This window comes from Strix aluco, chromosome 8 (genome assembly GCF_031877795.1).
Source record: "Strix aluco isolate bStrAlu1 chromosome 8, bStrAlu1.hap1, whole genome shotgun sequence".
Lineage (NCBI taxonomy): Eukaryota > Metazoa > Chordata > Aves > Strigiformes > Strigidae > Strix > Strix aluco.
This window is the reverse complement of record NC_133938.1, coordinates 13,293,431-13,317,344: the sequence shown is the minus strand read 5'-3', so window position 1 is coordinate 13,317,344 and position 23,914 is coordinate 13,293,431. Positions and strand designations below refer to the sequence as shown.

At 37.1% G+C, this 23,914-nt stretch overlaps 1 protein-coding gene across 8 annotated transcripts in view; it reads right to left on the bottom strand.

The window, feature by feature from the left end:
* The window catches only part of ST6GALNAC3 (ST6 N-acetylgalactosaminide alpha-2,6-sialyltransferase 3), a 225,103-nt gene that overhangs the window by 108,820 nt on the left and 92,369 nt on the right, over positions 1 to 23,914 (bottom strand). For 7 of the 8 annotated variants that reach the window (XR_012624130.1, XM_074832294.1, XM_074832295.1 and 4 more), the window contains one exon: positions 13,277 to 13,471. Coding sequence is in view for 6 of the 8 variants with exons in the window: in XM_074832294.1 (XP_074688395.1) it covers positions 13,277 to 13,471 (195 nt within the window). In the remaining 2 variants the exon portion in view is untranslated. Of the gene's footprint in view, positions 1 to 13,276; positions 13,472 to 23,914 lie in introns of those variants that run through there. The other variant, XM_074832297.1, reaches the window with a different exon arrangement.

The following is a 23,914-nucleotide window of genomic DNA, read 5'->3' as shown; positions in this document are numbered from 1 at the left end:
ATTTCACTGAAGTTACAATTAGATTTTGAGAGTAATTTCAGTAGCAACCTATTTCATTTCTATAACACGATAATGATTTCATCAGTAACAAATTCTCTAGGTAGTATCACAGTGGAAGGTTTAAGGATGGCACCATTAAATAGCATCCATAATTGTTACAATCAAATGCATATTACACAAAAGGGTGCATTTGTGGATGACAGTTAATGTACCAATTTGCCAGATTAGCATTTTGCTGATAGTAAGACTGAGCCTTCAAGAACCTATTACCTATGAACCAAAGCTCATGTCAAGTCCATTTTCTGCTGCAAAATAAAACTTGGCATCCTTTTGCAGTAGAACTTACATTACAGCCACAGATGTTACTGATTACCATGAAAAGCTCAGGTACGATGGGGCAAAACACGGGTTTTTAAAATGCCACTGAGCACAGGGCTCGGTATTAACAGCTGTTGATATCCAGATGTTTCCTCACCTTGTTTCAGTCTCCTTTGCTCTAAACTATTGCAGGAAACTGTGACCAGAGCTTTGCAAAGGGCAACAGAATTTGGGTTGTGAACCTGACAAAACACCAAATCTATTTAACAGGAAGAGTGTCTTGAAGACACACACACACCCAGGTTCCACACAGCATGAGAACCTGAGATTTCATTTACAGTGATACTGGGAGCAAACCTAAACAAGCAATCTAGAAACACATTTGCCTTCCCAAATCACCTAGATCATTAAATAATAGACCCTACCTCTATGGAGAACACTTTTTAAAGATTATCTTATCTTAAATACAAAAAAGTACTAGAAATCTAGGACATCCTTAGTTAAACAAATACTTCACTACATTCAGAAATAACTAATGGTTATATATAGAGATACCCATATTGGAAAGAAACAAAAATGCTACATTCATGAATCCTCTAGCAATTTAAAAATTCAAACAGATTTTAAGACATATTATGCAATGATATCTACTCACTCACATTTAACATAGAAATGCCTGTTAGTGATATGTAGTTGGTAAAATTATATTTATGTTTATAAAGATCTTGCCAGACAAACTAGATTTTTCATAGAAAAATGACATGCTTAGTGAGTGAAGGGAAATTACTAGAGGCATTTTTGCATTTAGTAAAGACTGATAAAAAGACTGATTTTCAGGAATTCAGAATACAACTTCCTAGATAATTGTACAATTAATCTGAATGTACAAGAACTAAAAATGTATATACAAATCAGGTGTTTTGAGCATAAAATGAACTCCTAATTTCTTAACAGATCTGGCACATTCCATTATGAAAGCTGTTCCTCTAATGAGCACATTTAAACTGCAAGAACACTACTGCAGACTGAATGGAAAAAATGATGGCCAAAAATCCTTTTTCCAAGAATAACTCAAACCGCTATAAGATTTCTCACATGGCCTGAAACAAAAAGAAAAAAACCCAACCCACAAACCAAAACCAAACAGTTTAGTTTAGTTCTAAACCTTTTTTAATTGGCCTCATATAACACACATCTTTGTGATCTTTTCCTTGTTAAATCTGCCTTATCTTTACAAACAATCTTCAGAAGAAAATAAATAGTATTTGCAGAAAGAGCGGAAAAGCATGAGGAAAGTAACAAGCTGGGCATTATCTTGGGAAACCATGAAGTGATTCATCTCATGAAAAAACATCCAAGACATTTTAGGGAAAATGGCAATTTGATATCTAGCAGCAGAAGTAACCTGTTATGTCATCTCATTTCTTCCATTACAGCTGAATCCCATGGCAAGTTCTAGCAAACTGAGACAGCGAGAAGTGAGGAGGGGATGGGCTTTTGCTATGGATTAATTAGGAAAAATAAGGAAAAGTTTTGCTTGATAACATGGTGATAAAGGTGGAGCTACATGTGCCTGTAATACACTCAAAGAAAGAAGAGAATGAGAAGTGGAAATATTTAAGATATGTAATATTTCCCATATCTCAGTCTGAGGAAAAACTGAAGTGGTGAACTATTAGTCCACCGCGTGATCTTCCAAGGGATGTGGGCAAAGGCCCAAGAATTGCAAATATAAAAGCAGACAGGTTAAAACATGAGTTAATGTGGAATATGGGTCAATCACGTACTAGCAGGGAGATGAGCAGCCAATTGGTTTTTTTCAGCTCTAGATTTTATTTTTTGTATATTTAGCACACACTGAAACTAGCAGAAAAATATATGCATTATTCATGCTATTCATGGTAGACATGCACTGTAGTTTCAGTGAACAGGACTGGAAGTAATACCAGAGGAAATAGGGGCCTTAAAGGAAGACACTAATCTCAGAAACCTCAGAGTGTCACTGTAATTTTTTTTTAAGGATTCTGTTATGATAATAGTTAGGTTTGCAGAAAATGATTTCTGCGCTATTCAGATAAACGACCTCACAGAAGGCCATTTCTTCTCCAGGAAATGAAGAGTGGATAACACCCACCAGAATGGAAGCAACCCATTTAAGAGCAAGCGGAGGGAGCTCCACAATTCTGGTTCCTATGTGATTATCAACAGCCTGAACATAACAAATGTTTTAGATTTCATGACAGAATTTACCTTGCGTTGTGGCTAGCAGAGGTGGCAACTCATTTTAAACAGGAAACAATATCACCCCCATCCATTGCTTGAAAATGACTTCTCATCTACAATTATCTGTCAGTTTTGCCTTCTCATTTTCAGCTATCACCAGCCTCCATACCCACGAAAGTCCATTTCTCCTTGATTCTTGTGCTCAGCTTCAAAATAATTTATTAGGAGTTACACATGCTTATCAAAGACAGACAGAATTCATGCAGAAATTAATGACAGTCTATGGAAGTTGCTATACATCATTATATAATACATGTCAACACTGCTGTCACAGTACCTGGATCGCCTCGTCCTTTGTCAATCAGAATAAAGCGTTAGTATAGTGCAAAGATTATTTTTGTTGTTGTTCTGACAATGAAGTTCTGGCTGTAATACAACAGTAATAAGTGATAATTTATCAGGGATAGTAGATCCCCAATCATTTTATGACAGTCAATCCGACTGCCCCCATTTTACTTTTGAACATCACCAGAAGTGACTTGATCCAAAAATGTTACTAGCTCTTTATAAACATGAATCCTTTACAAACATGATGAACCTGAAGCAATGAACAGTACTTTGGTCAATGCAGCATGGACCAATGACAAAACTGAGGCTAGTTTGTAAGAGTTCCAGCCTGTTCCTCTGTCCATTCTCTTCTGACTAAAAGATCAACACCAATCATCATTATTTGCCTTACAATAATGTCATCAGCTCCATCAGTTATCACTGATACTGGTGATGACAAGGCACATCCAACACCAAGGACCAAGTGCAGCTGAAATTAACAGGAAAGCTCCAGAGTGGACTCACCTGAATGGGGGATCCCACAGGACAGTCCCTGTACCTCCAAAGCACTCTCTGGTGTGGGACTTCCTGAAGGTCTGCCATTGAGAGAATTAATGAAGAAACACCATCTACTATGTGTTTGAGAAAATTACATTTCTCTGGCTTCTAACTAGAGAGACTGTTTAGCCTCAAAAACATTGAAAAGTGCCTGTACTCAGCCATGCCAGTGTCTTCCAAAGGCTGCAAATAAACTTTGTAGGAACTCACTCCATTTGAGAAAGAAGTTATGCTTGTAAAGACATCAGAAAGAAACTTAAAAATGTATGTGAGCTCTGACCTCAGACACAACTTTGTTATAGGTTCTTCTGGTTTGAAATCTATTCCCAGTTGCTTTTCCAAAGCCTGTCACCAGAAGATTGGATCAATATAATGCATCGTCTTGGGGCTACATCTTGAATCCATTCAGGAACCAAACCTTGTGCAGAATGCACAAGGCTTAAACTGCCTTAAGAACAGCCTCTCATCTCCTAAATCTCCAGGCTATCTATGCCTTCAAAGCTGTCCTAAATGGTAGTATATTTTTGGAGAAGAGGTAATCTGATGATCTAGTGAAAGAAATTTTGGGCAGTGAAGGGCAAGCCAAATAGGAGAGGAGGCTGAAGAAAGAAATCAGCAGTTTTGGACAACATGCACTGGATCTAAAAAAGAAGACCTAACAGGGAATAGAATAGACATTACAAATCTTTTACATGCTAGAAATATGATGACATGAAAACTGTATTGTAAGCTAGGAAATGTTAATAAATCAATAAAAGTAATTACACAAAAAACACCTGAGAACAAAATTGTCAGTCATTGATCATTTCCGTAATATACTGTATATCATCAAATATAAACTTTATTCTTCGCCTTGGTGTTTAATTTCTGTTGTAGGATATTTGCCAGTGCTGATCTAAGCTTTCAGTGTACTGCCCTGGAACTACTTTGGGGTAACTCCTGTGCACGCAGTCAGGCATTTTGTAGGAGTCTGAAGGCATCAGAAGAAAAGCTTAGAAAAATACTTTTTCAACTCAATGCACTCCAGAAATTTTATTTTCTTTTTACAAACATGAATCCTAGGCACCAGTACTCAAAAAGGCAGAAGGGAGGGAGGGTGGTAGCATTAGTGAACTAGAACCAGGAAATCAACACAAACCAACTTGCACTTTACCTGGTGTAATATTAACATGAGGCCCTTGATCATTCTTTGCAGCCTCTAACTGGAGCAAGCAGGTTCTGCCCCCTGGAGAAATATTGATCTAAGACCTGTGGCATTTCCATCAATTTCAAATCCAAAACACTGGGTCCTAACTACAAGAGACTCTTAAAGACAAATTCAAGAAGCTGTACTCCAAAAAATGATGCTATTACTTGCGGAAAAGAGGACTGGACTAGTACGAACAAGGTAAAGGCAGTAATGCGCACCCCTGGGGTTGGGTATAAAAATGGAGGATGAATTGTTGTTATTAAGTGAACAATCCCAAAATCACTCTAGTAATTTCTCTGCACTCATTTTTGGAATTTCATTTAACACTGTATTTATTCATCTAATGCACATGCCAACCGCTTTTCTGACAGGAAACAACAGATTACTGTAATCTCCCACTAGCTGAATATGAAAGATACATCAAATGGAAAGAAGAAAAAATAAAGATGGAAGAAAGAAATACTGCATATAACACAGAGCTTCGTTTTTTCGCACCCCTGCCCAGACTGAATTGGTTTTCAATTTACCATGAACTTTTCAACGCTGGTGGTAATATCACTTATTGGTTTAGAGGTAGTTAAAAAATGATTTATGACGAGTAGACAAAATTTACAGCTACACCCACAGAAATGTCGCTCCCTGTTACAGATACTGTAACTTTATCAAGTAGAGCTCTAAGATGCACACACTGCCAGCACGATAATGCCAGTAAGGGGCATGAGGCTTTTGATACGACAGTCACACAGTCCCTCTTACAGACCAAATAACACGTATTTGGTAGTATGGATTAATGTATTCAGCCAGACAAGAGAGACTATCCCAAGAAAAGCAATTACTGATGGTGCAATCTGCATCTGCTCTAAGAGGGTCTCTGAGCTCATTTCTCTCTATGCAGCAGTTACAGCAGTCCACCTGTTCCAGCCTGGTCTGAGAGCAGATAGCACAGATTAACAGCTCAAAAATGCATTTAAGGTTCACATTTTAATCTAACAAAAAGCCTAAGAGAAAAGGCTCACACGGTTGAAACTTTCCACCAACTCAGAGAACAATAAAAAAGACAAAACTATGTATTCAATCCACAGAGCTTTGCAGCAGAACCTGAAGCTGCCAAACGCAGGCTATGACAGATGGACATGGGAGCAAACTTGGAAAGCAAAGGCTTTCAAGGAAGATGGCTGTGCCTTTAAAACTAACTAGTAATTGGCATGATTGTCAGTGTTAGGAGTCTGTCTCTTGAGCAAGTTATATCTGCTGTGTTTATGTGCACACCCATGCACGTATGTGTGACTGTGTGTGTGCGGCTGGCACGCTGCTTCCCTGCAGGGAAGTATTAATAGCCTCGGGTCAGCTCAGTGCTGCGCATCTCTGCCAGAATAGCTATGCTGGGCAAGAGCTCAAAGAGCTAAAATCGCTGATTGCCACAGCCAGCAGAAACCCCTTGTGTAGAAACAATTATATGAGCAAAATTCCATTTTCACTGGCTCTTTTTACTCTGGTGTATTTTATATACCAGTACAAAGTGTACCTTAGCCATCATCACTGCATCCAAAACTAGCAACACTTTGCTGCAAAGGATACCCTGAATCTCTATGAGAAATAAGACTCCAGGTATAAACTCAGGAGGGTGACACTGAATTTAAGATGGAGGCATCTTAATTTTTAAACAGCAGTAGTGGGAGGATATTCAGTGAGTAAATGATAGGGCACTGCTCTCCCAACTGATGAAACATAACACCAAGACGACACCTTGGTTGCTATTAATGCAAACCAGCTCATCCTTCATTTAGCAACTCTTACTGACAAAAGCTGAAACCACATCATGGTAACAGAATTCACTTCTCATTCAGAGTAAGAGCAGTAAGTTCCTCCATCCTCCCCTTGATGACAAGACTCACTCTCATCTGTTCTTTTTCACTAGTGAGCCCACCTTTCCTAAATTCCCCAGTGGTTTGGTTTCATTCAAGAAGCTATTACACCAAACCTCTGCTCTTTTCTTTACCAGTCCAAAGAGTACTCCATTCACTTTGGTCCATCTGCCATTTAACTAAAACAAAATTTTACTGATCTCAGTTTATCTATCAAGCTGGCTAACTGTAAAACTTAGGTTTGTCTCTGTTTTCCAAATGGTCTCAAGTCAATTTTCATGGTGTCATATCTATCATTTGGAGAGGCATTGTTCGCACGTCTTACATGGAAAACATAACTGGCACCTTCTCGTAGGGAGTCTAACATTATCTAATATAAACCTTCCCTTCACTAGCAGTAAAAAAATCCTCAAGAAGGTGGGAGAAATCTCTGGAAATTACATATAACCAAGGTGGATGACAAATCGATGACACCAGGCACCTTTCCCAGTATAACCTGTAAGCTCCGTTCAACAGATCAATCCAGCCCATGACTGTGCATCATAGACATTTATTTCTATCAGCCCAGATTCTTTAGGGATTGACTTTAGATGGCACAGCTCACTGGCTGATAATAATCTCTTCTCAAGTCCCTTAGTCTTTTTTTAAAAAAGCAGAGCTGCCACACAGGCAGCACTGCTTGACTCATCACATTCAGGCTCTGTGTGGAGCAGATTTAATTCCTTTGTATAGAATACTTGATATATTTATCCTGGCACTTGACTTTTTCCTCATGAGACACCACCAGAGTTGTGGCAGCTTTAAAAACCTAAGCTAATTCCATATATACAGAAGGAAAAAGGCTGAGCTGGCAGGATTTACTCTACCGAGGACACACATCATCTGTGCTCCCTTCTCTCCTGTAGGTTCGTAACAGCCTGAGTAGTTTCAAGTGGACCTTGCAGCTTATTCTGATGGTCCTCTCTTCTCCCAGGCAAAAAGGGGGTTGGAAAGAGGAAGAGGGCAGTGGGGACTCTGGTAATAATTTGTTTAGTGAGGTCTATTTCTGTACTATATGTGCTCCTGGAGTTGCTCATTTGGTGGTTAAAGTCTTCAGAGTGTTTGCCTATGGCTCCCAGAGCCAGGAATGGAAACTCTGGTATAATTAGCAAACACAGAGAGGTGGGTGGACGGGAACCAACATCCCACCATAGAAGTTGGTCTCAGAAGTGTAACAAGCAATGTGATTGTCATTAAAAGTGTTTTAAAAACCAATCCTTCTGTAGTAGTTCCAAGAAAAGTTGTTCCAGAAAATTTATACAGCAGAAGTAAAAAAATAGCCAGAAGAATATATGATATGTTTAGTTTTACTTCATTATTACTATTATTATTATCAAGTGATTATTAAGGCTGAAATAATCTAACTGAGCAACTGATATAAAATTGTGTCTTAGAAGGGATATAAATGATAAATGACTATGAAACAGATGACCTTTTCTTAACAAAATATCCTATGAATTCTTAAGCTGTAACAATGAATAAGATCCCAGAGGAAAAGACAGGATGGAAGTCATGAATGTGTCAGACTAAAGCAACTTTCTGTCACAGTGAGTTCCGGTTGATGCAGCTTTTTAGTCTCTCTAGGACCCAGTTCCTCCCAGCAAGAGTGTAAAACAAACATCTCTGAAGTTAGCTGAATACACCAGGCAAGTTCACAGTCTGGTACCTTCTGTTTTGACAGGAAGCCCAGTGCTATTCTCCAAGTTTCTCTTCATAGTGTCATTCTGCATCCATCACTAACCAAGGCAAAACTTAAACCTTCCCAGGTTGATCGCTAGGTTTACTTATTTTCAGTCCTTTTAAAATTTTCTCTCACTTCCCATATCTGGAAAGAAACCAATATCAAAACATCCATCACATTCTTTGCTTTCTTTGGGCATTTTTTAATTTCATTATCCAACTTCTATAAGAACATGGTCTCTCATGATTGGTACGGGTCCTTCCTATGATTACTCCTAACATGTTTGACAACTATGCTTTTGCTGTTGTTGAAATGGTACGTGCCTTATCTTACTGTCAGACGGCACTTCACATTGCCTGTATTTCTGCATTTTAGTTTTCCTCTGTACTTCAGGTGCTGTTGTTATTTTAACAGAATAAAGTAATTGCATTAAAAAAGAAAAAGGACTACACAAATATGTATAACATCCGTAGCCTCCTCCTATTTTTATTCATATCTGGCATATTTCATTTGTGGAAACCTCCACTTGTTTCAGCTCAGATCTACAACAGAAATTCTGGCAAAAAGAAGAAAAAGAAACAAGACTTAGGCTGTATGTTCACACATATATATGGCTGTGTGTGCCACAGCTGGCAAGCAATTAATGCTTGTATAGTAGTTTGTTCAGGTTATGGGACAAAATGGTATGTGATAATATGATCCAAATTTATTTCTTCAATAGCAACACAGTATTCATAAGTTTTTCACTTACAACAGAATTTTAAAAAAAAATTTAAGTGCTACAATGCAGTCCTTTTATCTGGTGCTCATCACTATACTATGAGATTCTTCAATGTTCATGACACAAAGGCTCTTCTCTCCCTCAGAATTCATTTTAGATTAAGCCATTAGATCTCACAGTTGCAGTTTAATGTAGGGATTTTAGGTCATCTCAGAACTTACCCTTTTCCAAGAACACTTTTAATCTTTGTATAGTACTTGAATATACTTCTTATAATTATGTTTCAAGTGTTATTGCAGCTATATTTCAGATTTTACGTATGTAAGAAAATGCTATATTATTTTAATACTGACAGTAGAGTAAAAATCTATTCAATATTCACCTTTCAGGAAGCACAATCAAATATCCAAGAACACTATTAGACTTGCCTAGCATAAAGTTTCAAACTGCTAATGGGTTTTAAATCGATGTCATAATGCTGCAATTTAAAGACATGATGTTCATTAATTTTGCCAGAAGTCTTTGGAGAGTGGGAGTGGTACGAAAGAAGGAAGGTTATATTTTCTACACCTGCTTCTTTTTATCTGCTTGCCCATTTTTGATACACAAGAAAATTCATTACATCAGCTTGGTTTACTCAAAAGACAATAGATTTCAATTAGGTAACCACTGTAGAATTGTATCATAGTCATATTTTCTATGAAAAAATACCAGGAATAGGATAAAGGTAACTAACACATGATAGACATGACATTTCTTAAAGATTAGTTTCATGGGACTTATCACCAAAAATCCATAAGTGCAAAGTGGAGGAAATAAGGGACAGAAAGGTCATCTTGCCCATACACCTCCTTTTCAGTGAAAGGTCAAAATACATGTACTTGAGAAAGAGAGCAATACTGCAAAACAGGCAGGCATAGCCTCTTGCAAATCTCAGGGAGTCCCCTCAAATGTGAGCACTGAAAAAGGAAAAGAGACCACATTGTGGAGGACTACTAACGGATCCTCTTCTCTTGAAGGGAGGGAGAGTGGGCATTGGATACAAATTTTCTAGGTGAAGAATCATCTATTTCAGAAATATCTCAAAAGTCAAACTAAAATGTGTCTAGACATAATGAGCCAGTATAGTACAACACTTCACATCTATTTATATTTCAAATATAGTATGTTTACTGTACATAAAGTCAGTTTTTCCAAAATTGTTGCTATAGCTACAAATCAAGGAAACCATAGCAACAATCCTGTATTATGTACAGCATTAATTAGAGATTAAGCTATGTCTCTCTTTGCATTTTATATTAAATACTCCCATACAATCCAGTTACAGTAATCTTTTTTTTTTCCAGACTTTTTAATAATAAAAATTCCATAGTATTATACACCTTTGAAATATGTCTTTATGGCATTATTCTGATCATACCTAATAATACACGTCACTGTTTTTTACGTGAGAGAAACACAAATTTTCATATCACCGTATTTCCTGATCTTCTTTAATACAAATCATTGATTACTTCAGACTTAACCACCAAGTAATTGATTTTCCATCAACTCATAAGGTTTTCAAGTCTCATCCCACTCAGCCTTACCCCAAAAGAATCCTCCTAACTTCAACTTTTTTCGTATGGATTAAAGTCTTGGGTTTTTTTTTTTTTTCCTTTTTCCTCAGAAAGTAAGTATGCAAGGGGGGGACAGGAAAGATAGAATAGTAGTTCATCTAGATTTTCTAGCTTCCCTGTCACGTTAGATGACTGACTGAGTTGGTGGTAAATTACTCTTCTCTGCTTTGTTGACCTTGTATATGTACTATTTAAGCACACTAAAAAATTGGGATTAGAGAGCCCTGGCATACTGCATGCAGCCAGGCCTCAGAGTGGAGACTGAGAGGAACAGGTAAAGGAGAACAGAGAACAAATGTGAAGAAAAGAAGGAGAAGGATGTTGGAAGTGGTTGAGGAACAGGAAAGAGTGCTATCAGACAGCAGGAGACATGTAGGAAGCAGTGGGGTGACAGGCTTCAAAGGACACTCTAGAAGACTGTGAACAGATTCAACAGGTGTACAAAGATTCTCTCAACAAAAGAGCAAAGAGAAAGTCAAAGTTTTTGTCTTTAAAAGCCTTCTCACCTATCTTCCCTTCCATCATATAATTTTCTGGTAATTCATTGTGGTATAGTTTCCTCACCTTTTAGTCCTTGCCCATTGATGAGATGGCATGCGTCCCATTTTGCAAAAACCTTGGTCACATTTGTTAATGGCATTAGCTGCACTCACAGACTGGACCTTCTACTTATCTTACATACCATAGCAGCTTAAAAAACTAGAAAAGAATATCTTAATTCTATGAAATTAGCATAAATTCAATGTATTTGGAACTTATACAGAAATGAGAGATCTTTGGTTTTAATCTCTATGAACAATTGAGAATTGCTGGCCATTTTAATACAAATAGTACACATAGGCTTATTTTATAAAGCAATCCATGTTATAAAAATTGTAGTGTGAGAAAGTTATAAGTGAGAGTTAGGAAAATGAGCTGTGTAAAAGCTTTTCACATGGGCAGCACAATAAAATTTCCCTCACACAGGGAATAATTAAGTCAGAAGATAGTGCGTTCACAATTAGCAAGGCATGTTCAGTTTCTTCATTATCATTTTAATTAGCAAATATTAATGTAATCTGCAAATACAAGGGGGAAAACAACTAAAATTACTAAGTTTAAGAAGTCCTTCATGACCTAAGCTAAATTGAGATAAATGTCTTACTAATCGATACTGGTCACCAACTTTCGGGACATTCATTTCCATTTATTGTTAGAACTTCCAACTGTGTTACCAAATTTAAGAATGAATTAAGGCTCGCACAAGCTATATCTAACCTCTGATGAAAGCAATGGTGAATAAAAATAGATTAGCATGCTCCTCTCCTCTCCAGTTATCAGTTCAGACTGATAGTGATCAAGTGACCGTGGCAGGTCTACCTCATTCAGATTCCATGCCTGCCACTGTGGCAATAACTCAGGGACATGCAGAACACACTGCCCTCTCATTTTTAGTGGGTTCCTTGTCCTTTTGTATTTAAGATATGCTGGATGGAGCCTTAGCCCTTTTGAACTCAACAGCAGCTCCCATTCATTTTACTGGGACTAGGATTCACACCCTGACTCCAACAGATTTCTTTTCAGGTGTTTGCCCTTTTTCTGCTCTGTAGATAATGCACTTTGGACTCCAATATACTCAATGCTGCATTGTACTTGGACAACAATTAAAAGCTACAGAAGTTTAAAAGAAGCTGCCTCCTAAAAACTATAACCCTCTCTCCTGATTTTCATATTTAACACACTAAAGATAAAATAATAACTAACTTTTCCCATACACCTATAGGACTGAATATCATGAAGTGGTAAAGTATTTTCATTCTCTGTGAAAGCCATTATGTGAATGAATTTCATTAATAAGCTAATTGCAATTTTATAAAGAAATAAGTAGCAGGAAGTGTAAGCCTGACAGCATTTCTCATGACTGACAGTGCTATAACTGCTCAGAAACAACTTTTAGAATGAGTTAATTTTTTTATGTTAGGTTTTTTTTTTTATGTTAGCTTATTTTGCAAGTTTCTACTATATAAACAGTACAGAGAGAGAGAGAGGAAGGGTCTGGGGAAAAAGCACCACTACCACCAAAACCCAACAATGTCATTAGGTATTTTGCAAACTAAGACAGTTTAAAGCAGGAGTCCCTGTAAAATCTAGTTTTATCACACAGCAAGTACTTTGCAAAGCAGATAAAGGCCAAAGCATTTTAAAATACAGACTGGAATACATACCTGGCTTTCCAATAGCTACCAAGTGTTAATGTGATAGTTTCAGAAAAATCCAGTAAACCTCTAGCTTTGTAAGTTTTCTACACTCACATATATTCATTTCACAAATCATTCCCTTTTCTCCTTCCATGCACATACAAATAAACTACTTCTTCCTTGGGTATCCCAGGCAAAATTAAACTTTTTTAGGACTTTATTACAAACTCATACAAGAAAATTTCCCTTTGAGTTAAAGGGACCAAAGGCTTGAAATTAATCTGAAAAATTCTCTTGCTTGTATATATATTGGTTTTCACCACAACCAAGCATGATTTTGAGGCCAGCCCACTGCTCTCTCCACATGTCTCTCCAGACATGAGAGAAATTTAAAAAATTCAATGGTCATTTAAATGGTAACACGCTTTTAAAAAGGACACTTTGCTCAGAAACACTGCTTGCTTTAGTTTTTACGCTGAGCAGGTGGGTTGAAAAGCAATTATGTGGGATCAGAGAAAGAAGTCTACTGTTTTGCTGTGCTCTTGATATCAGGTCTTACCTCTTGTGTTTTCACATTTATATATCCATAATGAGTTCTCAGAGGCTGCCTTTGCCCATTAGAAAATGGTATCCATTTGAAGCTGGTTTGTCCAAAGCAGTTTAGGATCAAAGGGAAAGTTACTTCATTTGTGAGACGAATGATGATCAGACAGAGGAATGCTGCAATGAAACTCACAGCAACAATGGACTTTCTCTGTAACGAAAAGAAAGAAAATAAATACATTATTAAAATTAAGAATTGGTTTTAACAAAAAATATGTATATCTTTTGTAGGATGAAGGAAAAACACTTTAGAAAGCTTTATGTGAAATTATTTTTATGGTAGTCATCTTGCTGCAGGAGCACAAGGAGACAGGTGACTGGATCATTTTGTTTTGATAAGTTTTCATTTCAGAGGATTTGAGAGTTTCCTTTAGAACTGGTTGAAAATTAATCAGTTTTGCTCAAAAAAAAAAAATTTTTTTTTTTGAGTTTCAAAAAACATCTATTGGTTTTAAATTTTATTTATATTTGGAATAAAGATTTTATGTAAACATCCACACCAAAGTCTCCATTCAAAATCATCAGTGTTCTAGACACACGACAAATACACAAAGTGACAATGCCATCTGAAGCCATGCCACACCAAATTTATTGTGAAGATGATTACTACAGATTGTATTTATTGTGCTTTAATTTTAAATCATTCCTGTGCAACAGAACTCATACTCTAACCTTAAATATTTTAGAATAAATTGGTGAAGTCAGCACAACATTCTGCGTTATTCCAAGTTCATGAATTTACACTTTGTAAATTATTATTATCTCAGCATTATTATCTCAGACAAGATGACCTCCATTGTTAATAATGTAACAGATCTGAAGCCTGTATTTAATTAGCCCTTGCTTTCCACCTCTAACCTATCCAGTTGGTTGGACTGGTGAATGTAACCACAGAAAGATACCGACTTTTTCCCTGGATAACTCCCCAGTCTGAAGGAGAAAAACTTACAAGAAATAGGATGCTCCCCTAATTTTTAGCTATTTTTTAAATACTGCAGTCAATTACTTCTAGACAAGTTAAAGACAAAACATGTTAGTTTGCATATGTAAAGATTCTAGGTATGATACTCTATTGTAAAGGTTATATTTAATTTTTCCCTGAGGGAATGGAACAACGATCATTTACATGTGTTTATACAGTACTTTAATTACATTCTAGCTTACCTAATTTGCCACAGTTTAATCACCCTACTGAATGTAATTCTATTCCTCTAAACAGTAATACATGCAAAAAATAGAGGTGAAAATATTATTTGCCTAAGGGTAACAATGCTGGATGACCAAACCTGGTCACCCCAATTCCTGCCTACAAATACCACCAACTGACAGGAACCAGCAGAGTACACATTTAAGACCACTTTTGTACATGATGGCAATAAGATCACACGTGCTGCAATAGTGATGGAGGAGTGAAAGGCAAGCTCTGATTGCAACCGTCTAAGATGAATGTGTTCTTTGCCTAAAGGTTTAGTTTTAGCAGAAACTAAAATTCAAAATGTTGAGCAGAAGAAGCAACAACATTTACACAGCAGACATACTGGGAAAGACAGAGACAAAGTTTTACTGAACATGAGCACACAAGGCCTACGTGCCCATGCACAAGGCCTGCAGGCACTGCTGACATGCTTTGGCATAGTTTCTGAACACAGAAAACAGTGAGAAACACAAAGAGCAGACAGCAAATATGAAGGGATATTACTGCATTCCCGCACAAAAGAGTTAACAAAATACTACGTTATAGGGGTCAATTGTATGGTTCTATCTGTTTTGACGCATTAGGAGGTTGCAATTTCTAAGATAAAAGCAGCAAAAGACCAAGATGGAAAATGTGGGTGAACGAGGTCACTGTGAGGAGAAAGGGAAGAGGATGATGAAGAAGAAAAGTACAGTGGCAACATGATTCAGTGAGGAATCTTCGTCAGCTAATGGCTGTGCAATGTAAAATTAAACCCAGCAAATCATCAGAGGGCAACGCAGCCACCAAAACCCGATCAGAGCTTTCAGAATTCAAGGAAGCCACTGCACTTTTCATCAGTTGCATTATAACAGATTTACATTAAATTGCAATAAACTGGCTGGGGAGCACTTCTGCATCACCTCTCTTTGTACCAGATGGAGTCAGAAATGTTTAGCTATATATTAGGGCCTTTTAAGTGGTAAGAGCAGTCAAGATGTGCAGTGCAAGTGATAATCATAAAGTAACGAGAAGGAGTGTGGATTAGTCATACTATTTATTGCAAATCAGAATTAAAATATTGCAAATATTTAGAGAGGAATCTAGAGTCTCCTTCTACTACATAAGCATGCTTCAATCAAAATGTCCACAGCAGGAGCAGCAGTACTGCCCTGTATGATGCTCCTACCTGATTTCCACATCTTCCCAGTTTGTTGAATACCATTTTTTACTTCCTTTATTTTGTGCAGATATGTTCTAAATTTGAAAACACTGCAGTCACTTTTGTGTGCTTCTCACAGAGAGCCTCTGCCCTGAGAAGAATTCAGATTGCGTAGCTAGATTTCTTGGCCTTCATTAGGATGCCACTTGATTGTTATATTCATTCTCTTTAAATACAATGTACTACAGGAGGAAAGAAAAAAGTGTGGCCTTCTTTTGTTTTCTTATGTAAGAAAATATTGTTTGAAAAAGAAAACAGCAAAGATTTTCCTGTGTGTGTTGCTTAGCCAGAAAGAACCTGCACTAACTAGAATAATACAATGAGAGAAAGGAATTTTTACAACAGAAAGGAATCAAGGCATCTGTTATAATTGTTTTGGAAAAAAAAAATAATCTAGACATATGCAAACACAATGTCCACTTATCAACTTGTACAAAGGAAGCTTGTGTTAAGGATTCGGTTCCCCTGTAATTTTTGTTAAAGGCATGAGATCCAACAATATGCATTCTCTGAGGGAAAGGCAAATTGTAATTTCAGTGGCTCTACAAATTTCACTGTAAAAATATTGAAAAACAACAAAGCACCTACTTATTCTAATTTTTGCCTTCTTAAGCATCAAGTAAGGCAGTCTGCTCAGTGGCCAAGAGTATTCTAAAGGGCGCCTCTAAAAGTAATTTATTCCCCTTAAGTTCCTCCCTCCCTACCTGCTCAAGAAAAAAAATAAATAAATACAGGTGCTATTTGTCAGTAAGTGCTTCTTGTAAAATCTCCCTTTCTGCAGATAAATGGATTTTGTTATCTTTACTCTGATAGAACTTAAAATTTAGCATTGGAGACTCCAGGAATTCTACATGACATTAAGATACGACAGAGAAGTAAGAAGCTATATACAGGGATGAATACCAGACTCTAATTTGTCTGCATCAACATTTCAAATACTTACACATCCTACCATTTGGGAGAGCTAAACCAATGTTAATTAGCCAGTCTGCACAGAAAACAAATCTTACTCCTTCTTAGTTTTCAGTTCTCATGAATGCAAATAGTTTCTTAACAAAAGAAATGTTTCTCTAACATGGAAACATTCCCTGTATAAATCTCAATCTTTATATTTTCCCAGCTAATTTAATGCAGATATTTTGATGTTGCCAACATTTAAATAAAAAATGTATATTCAGTTATAAACATGCTTTATACATACTCAGTGAAGAGTAAACAATAAGACATATTTTAAACAGTTTCCTAGCTGGATGACTTGCACGGTATATTAGCTTTTGTAACATTTTATTTCATTCACTGTAGTACATGACTAGTCTAGATGACAGTTGCAAGAAGAAAATTACCATACTTATGAATACAGGATCTTATAGCAGAAGATTGATAGAGTTTACTATTTGTTAATGACACAAAGTCTAAGAGCCTGCTCATTCATGGTTTTAAAAAGAAAAAAAAAAAAAAAAAAGAGAGAGGGAGAAATAAAAGTGGACATGCTTCAGATCAGAGTACATGTACTGCAATAGCTGGGGCCTCACCGGGCAGAAAGTGCACACTAGAACCGAGCAGTTTCTTCTCAACTCTTTTTACTCAATCCCCACAAAAATATAATCCCAGTTTTGGTTTCAGTTATTTCTCAGACACCAGGTTCATTCTATTGTATATATCAAAATCAATAAACACTTCTAAGGCTTCAATTTATATTAACATTGTTAAAATAAGAATTGAAATAAAAAAAAGAGTGTCATACTACTATGCTGGTTAGGATTTCATTAAAAACTTCATGGATATAAAACAATAACAACAGTACTTTTATGGTTGTGTATATATACACACGTATATATTTGGCAACATGGTCCCTAACACTATTTATAACCTTCATATCACCTGGTTTTGGCTATTTACCAGTGCCAGAATGATTCATTAGCTTCAGTTTGGCAAGAACTTGACAGTCTAAACAAGTTTTAGTCATTTTTTCTTTCATAATGTGTTAAGAAGTTTGAGATGACAATACCATTTTTTAGAATTCAATAATGCCTGATAGAATAATAAGACAAACTCTTTTTGTGTTGTATGCAGTTGTCTAGCAGGGAGAAAGAAAGGAAATATTTTCAGCATAAGAAGAGAATTTAATAAATTGTGAATTTTACTGAGGTATGTACTAAGTATCTTTATACTACTTTCTAGCCCAAGAGCAACTGCCTGCCGCTTAGAATGTATAATATGGCACAGGCTATCAAACCATTTTACAAGCAGTAATAAATCCCCATCCTAGTCAGCTTAACAGCAAAAACCCATTTCACAGATGCATAAACTGGGGCCGAAAGCGACTTCCCTAAGATCACAAAGAAATCAACAGAAGCTACTCCTAAATTTTTATTCTAGAACTATGTTGGTTTCTCAGGTCTATTGTTTCTATTATAGCTAACTGCCTGAACTTGTTAAGTGCTGAAGTTGAATATGATATTATGGAAGACTCTAGTAAAGAACACTTGGAACCAGTGAAGTTCCATGTTCCCAAACAGTAATTGAAAATAAACCCTTTTTCAGAAATTGATTTTTTACAGTATTCATTTTTTCCATTATTTTCATGGATACATGATAACACTGCACTTGGAAGGACAAATCAAAGGTAAAGACTTATGTGAGGGCTTTGAGTCTCTTAGATGACACAATACACAGTAATATTGTATTAGCTTCACAATGCCTACCTTTATGAGCATACTGAACAACTCAATCACTTTTTTGATATCTCTGTACATTATACTACTTTTATTATAGGACTGATGAGGCTTTTAGGTTTTTTACTCAAGTATAATACCAACTGAAAACAATAATGGCTACACTTACTGAATTTGTTTCATTTCGTAGACCACTATATGTAAAAAATAGTTTTATTTAATTTTCTCTTTTATAGTCTTGAGCATCCCTTTCAAATGCTACTTTCTGTTACAACAGAGCATAAAATGAAATTCTTTCAGCACACTAGTTCAAGTATACCTTACTGATTTCACTGGTATTGGAAATAAATATGCCTTCCAGCTATTTCTTTTGTCCTGAAACTCCCTTTAACAGGGCTGCTGGAGGGATACTCAGGCAGGGGTCCTAGAAGTTTTCAAAGAGGGAACAAGACTATATAGCAAAGATCCTTTTAGAAATAGACATGTGTCAAACAACATTTGCATAAAATCAGTAGCTGAAGATTTACTTTCTTCTCCTCCAGAAGTTAAAGTTAACCTGAATATGTTCAAAGGCTCCACAGGAGATGGCTGTCAATGTTTCTCTCTCAGGATAAGAGAACAAAGAAGGTAAGGGTTCTACGAATGTACCCTGAATCAGGACTGTGTTCATAGCTTATGATGTTTAAGAAGGCATGAATAGAAGACACATTACTTCTTGCATGCCTCCTCTGTAGGAGCTCTGGCCTTTTTTATAGCTAAGGCAGCTAAAGAGCTCTCAAGAACACAGCTCATTGTACCTTTTTTATTGTTGTTATTTGTTGAAAACTTGTTACATAAGTCAGTTTTCACCATGATTCACAATGCAGTCCCATACGAATGGTGATGTATCTAGATTCATAACAGCTCGACATAGTGTTTTTCACAGGAAAATAAAACATATTCAAACATCTCCTTCATTAAAGCCAAAAATCTGCAGAGAGTGCTCAGGCTTACTGGGATAAGACCTGAGCCATGAACAAAAACAGGAATCAGCACAGTATTGTCCAAACAATTGATGTAGCAGCAGCTGTCTATATTAAAAGCCTTCACAGCTTACATAGAGGAGGATTATCGCTATTGACATTTAGTCTCAGGTAACTGCATAACGTTATTACATGCAGCATTCCCATCAGAAATAGCACACATTTGGGTAATAATATGAGATTATGTAAGGTCAAGAACTCCAAAGTTTCAAGGAGTAACTGTTGAAGTATTTTGAAAGTCTCCCATTTGCTATCATGCATAAGAAGTTACTACATTTGAAAACTCCCAGTGATTCTGAGCCCTTCAAATTGCAAAGTGTTGCCAGATCTCAGGAATTAATCTGTGTGACTATTCCCTCTTGCCCTAAACTCAAAGCCTGATAAGAGGGAGCATTTTTTTTATCTGGAGATATTTTTATCCCTTCAAGTGATTTCAGGCTTCCCAGCACTTTGCGTTCTCCATATCCTATAGCGATTGTTTCTCCCACTCCTTTCCTCCTTACTCAAAGCTGAATTTGTATTTCCTTCAGCAGTCTACTTCTGGCCTAGGGTTTCCTATACAAACAGCCTCTCTCCCAACAAGGCACAAACACATCATTAGCACAGCTCCAACCTTCACAAACCACAAAGTCACAGCACCACCAAGCCATGTTAAACTTCTGAGGCAGGCATGCCTTTGGCCAGTCTGCTACTTCATTTTATACTGCAACTGAAAGCTGTCCAGTAGCTTAAAAGATCTAGCCCCTTAAAATGCCCATGGCAGAGAAGCACACTTTAAATAAAATTGTTGATTTTTCGTTCTGTAAGATCTGTTAAGAATATTTAGTCTCAAACTGCTGTTACCAATTCATTGATGTCCTTCACAACTAGGGCAAACCTCATCAGTAGCTGTAGATGCATATTATATAAATACTAATGTAGTCTCTGCATGATAAAGTAGTATTAAAAAGGAAGAAAAAAAGCCTCTACAGTACAGCTCTGAAATGGTGCTTTTTTTTTTTCTTTTTCTTTCTTTTTTTTTTTTACACTCTGGATTATTGCCCAGCTCTTCTTATCAATAGCTTGGCAAGCCTTCAGACACACACACAGGCTGACGTACGCTTCCCTATAATAGAACTGCTGGTACAAGATTTTGTGATCTTTCAACCTGGCAGTTGGTTGTTACTACTTACTGAAGTACCACCTGATTGTAGCTATTTTTCACCTGCTGAGAAAAAGTTCAAAGAAAAAAACACCCACCTGTAAGTATTAACTCTCACTCTGCCAGATACACCTCACATAGATGACCTCTCTCTCCCCTTTATAGAAATATATTCATGATAGGCAACATCGTAAGAATGAATCCCTAATTGAGCAGTTTTCACAAGCATTCTGAAAGACACCCTATAGCTGCCAACATTTTCATGAAAAATCCCTTTCAGAAAGTTGATTCTTTCAACCAGAAATAGACTCAAAAATGCATAAAGCAGAAGAAAAGCAACAACAAAAAGCCCCACAGATGCATAAAGATTCTTAGAAAACAATAAAATACCAGCAGACCTCTGGTCTGCAGATCTCTAGATATGAAAAAAATGTTTAGTTATTAAAAGCTTATTGCATTTCTTTGTTATTTTATAGGCAATATCAGAAATACTAAATTTCTAGTTCCAAAAACTCACAGGAAAGGGAATGTGATGGCTTCTAAAGTGAAAGCGTGATAAATTCAATTTCTGCTCCTAGCAGTAAAATCATCAGTGCATTTGGTACGCAGCAGGAGGAATGGATGTTAATCACATACCTATATGTTTAGCAAACCTAAACTGGGATGTAACCTCTGGAAGTACTAACTTCTAGATAAGGAAAAAAAAAGCAGACAAATAAAATTAAACATATGACAGCAGTCCAGGGGCAGAAGTAAAGGAAGTAAGTAAAATGTTATAACAACCCCATATTCTCAGTATTCTCAGGCTGCATATCTGTGAAGAAAATGCCTTTTGCTGGAAACCTTCACTTGCCTGCAGCTCACTTCTACCTCCAGGGGAAAGTTTATGCTACAGAGCAAAAACTGTATAACCAGAAATTCACACAAGTGAAATGTAATTGCCTGCCACCATCTGGACAAGCCCAAACTCCCATTTTCCTCTGTAAAGATCCCTGACTGCCATGCTGGACTTGAAGCTAACAAAAATTGGCCACATGCCTCAGTTTCCATCTAAAGGCCAGATAACACTGGAAGACAAAAGACATCTTGCCCAGTCTGTCACTTGGCAGAACTCTTGCTCTGGCCCTTCAAACCAGTTTCATCCCATACTGTTCTCTGAGAGGTCAGCACTTTTGGAAAGTTGCTCTGGATGCTGTCTCTGGCATGGTGTACGCAGCACACCTGCTATTCAGAAGCATGAAAAGGAAAACAGAAGCAGGTGGTCATTATTCATTTTAGTCTTGTGTTAGGCACCCTCAGACAGACAGTGCACCCTAACACAATGCAGATTAATGTCTTGTTGCAGCCACAGGGATGCAAACAGTGTTCAGTGTGAGGAGGCATATAGGCTCTTTCAAGGTCTGGCTGAATGGTTGGCTCTGCTCTGAAATATAAGATACAAGTAGTGAATATAAGGGTTAGAGACCCTCTTTACAGCTACCAGGCAAAGATTCAAATTCAGAGAGCAGAAACACAAGTTTTTTCAAACTCCTCTTCCCATAAAAAAGGAGGACCACTGTGAATTAGGAGGAAGCTATTCTTAAGTGGAGATGATGTTCTTCAGCCAGCCTTGAGTTGTGTAGTTGGGTTTTTTGGGGGGTTTTTTGTTGTTTTTTCATTTTGGGGTTTTTTTTGCATTTGATCGTAAGACTCCCCAGCACAGCTGTCCTGGGTTGGCAGGACGCACGAACAGCCTCTATGGACAGCCTTTTACGTAAACAAAGTAAAACTGTGCTCTAAATTGTTTTGGCAAGGCCCTTTCCCTTCATCAAACACAGAAATCTCCCTGTTTCCTTTGGATAAACCTGCTCTAGCCTACCTCATCCATACATAGTTGCCACATATGTCATCAGAAAAGTAAAATGTATTATTCAATGCCTCCAAGCATTGTCTGTTTCTGGCACGTGAAGTAACATTTCAATAGACATAATCATTTATAGCTAATAAAAAGCAAGGTCTAATTGCCGAGAAGTCTAGGCTGAGACCTGCTATTTCATAACACGAATTTTTAATTTTCTGCCATGTAGCTAGGAAAATACTACTTTTAGTGAAGAAAACACTGCCTAATTCTTGTTCTTTTCTTTATGCTGTTTTCTCTATTGGAAGCTTAGAAAAAAGAGGTTTTGGGAAAAAAAAAATAAAAAAAAAATGATTGATTGATAAAGAAGCTACACACCAGCACGGCAGTATCATCTCTTCAGAGATCTTCAAAGTCAAGATTTAGATGCAGACATTAAACTATTTCTGTGGCATACAACCCTTCAGGACAGCAAACTTTTAAGCAAATAGAGGCATGTGAAGGATGTATTTGCTGGGATGGTCACATCAGGGTTCATTCTATCCAACGAGTTCATTTTCCAGTGCAAGAGCAACATGCCCTCTGTAGAAAGGTAAGCCAAAACGTCTTGCTAACAGTGAATTCATTTCTAGGGTGGGTTTTTAGGGGGTTGGTTTTGGATGAAGATATGCAGAACGCAGCAAGGCACTTTTTATAGTATACATTAACAATCATATTATTATCACAGCACTACAGCATAGAGCTTTCTATCTAGGATGCAGATCAACTGTGTTAAATACTGTACACGCATAGCAGCGGATCCAACAATTTGATGATCCAAATGAAAAATAGAAGACAGGTCTACATTTTAAATCTTGTTTGTAGGAGAGGCTGCAATGAGCAATGCAACATCTGTACCAACACAGAGGGGCAAATGGCCTGTACATTTTTGGCAGAGACTTTCCTTTCAAGTACTGGCATGATCTGACCCCACTTTACTTGCTTCTACTGATAGAATCGCAGGAAAATGTTGCAAACCAGCAGAAACTTAAAACAAAATTTCTTGCCTGTTGAGTACAATTGTATTCCTTCCACATGTAGGAGTCTGTTCTTTATTCATCCTCGGATAACATGAGCAAGAGGTTATCAGAAGCTGCAACAAGGGAGGCTCTCCAGATAGCAAAGAATATGCAGCAGTATAGTTACAGAATATAATGACTGCTCACATACTGCTAAAGAAGTTGATGACATATCCCTCAGTTGAGTAGGGAGCTCCTTAAATCAGGGCACTGAAACTCAGTAAAAGCACTGATCAAAGCAGTGGCCTCAATTTAATGATGAGTTTTATTGATCATGTCTTCTCTTTATTAAAAAAAAAATTATATTAAAACAAGAAGGGAAAAGAAAGGTGTCCATGAAGCACTGAGCTTGTGGCAAGGCCTGGTGGGACACTGCAGAACAGACTCCTTGGCTGTTCTGACAAATATCTAGTGGACATTCTTTGCCTTCTGTGCTGGCCTCTCACTTCTAGGAATTAAGAAAAT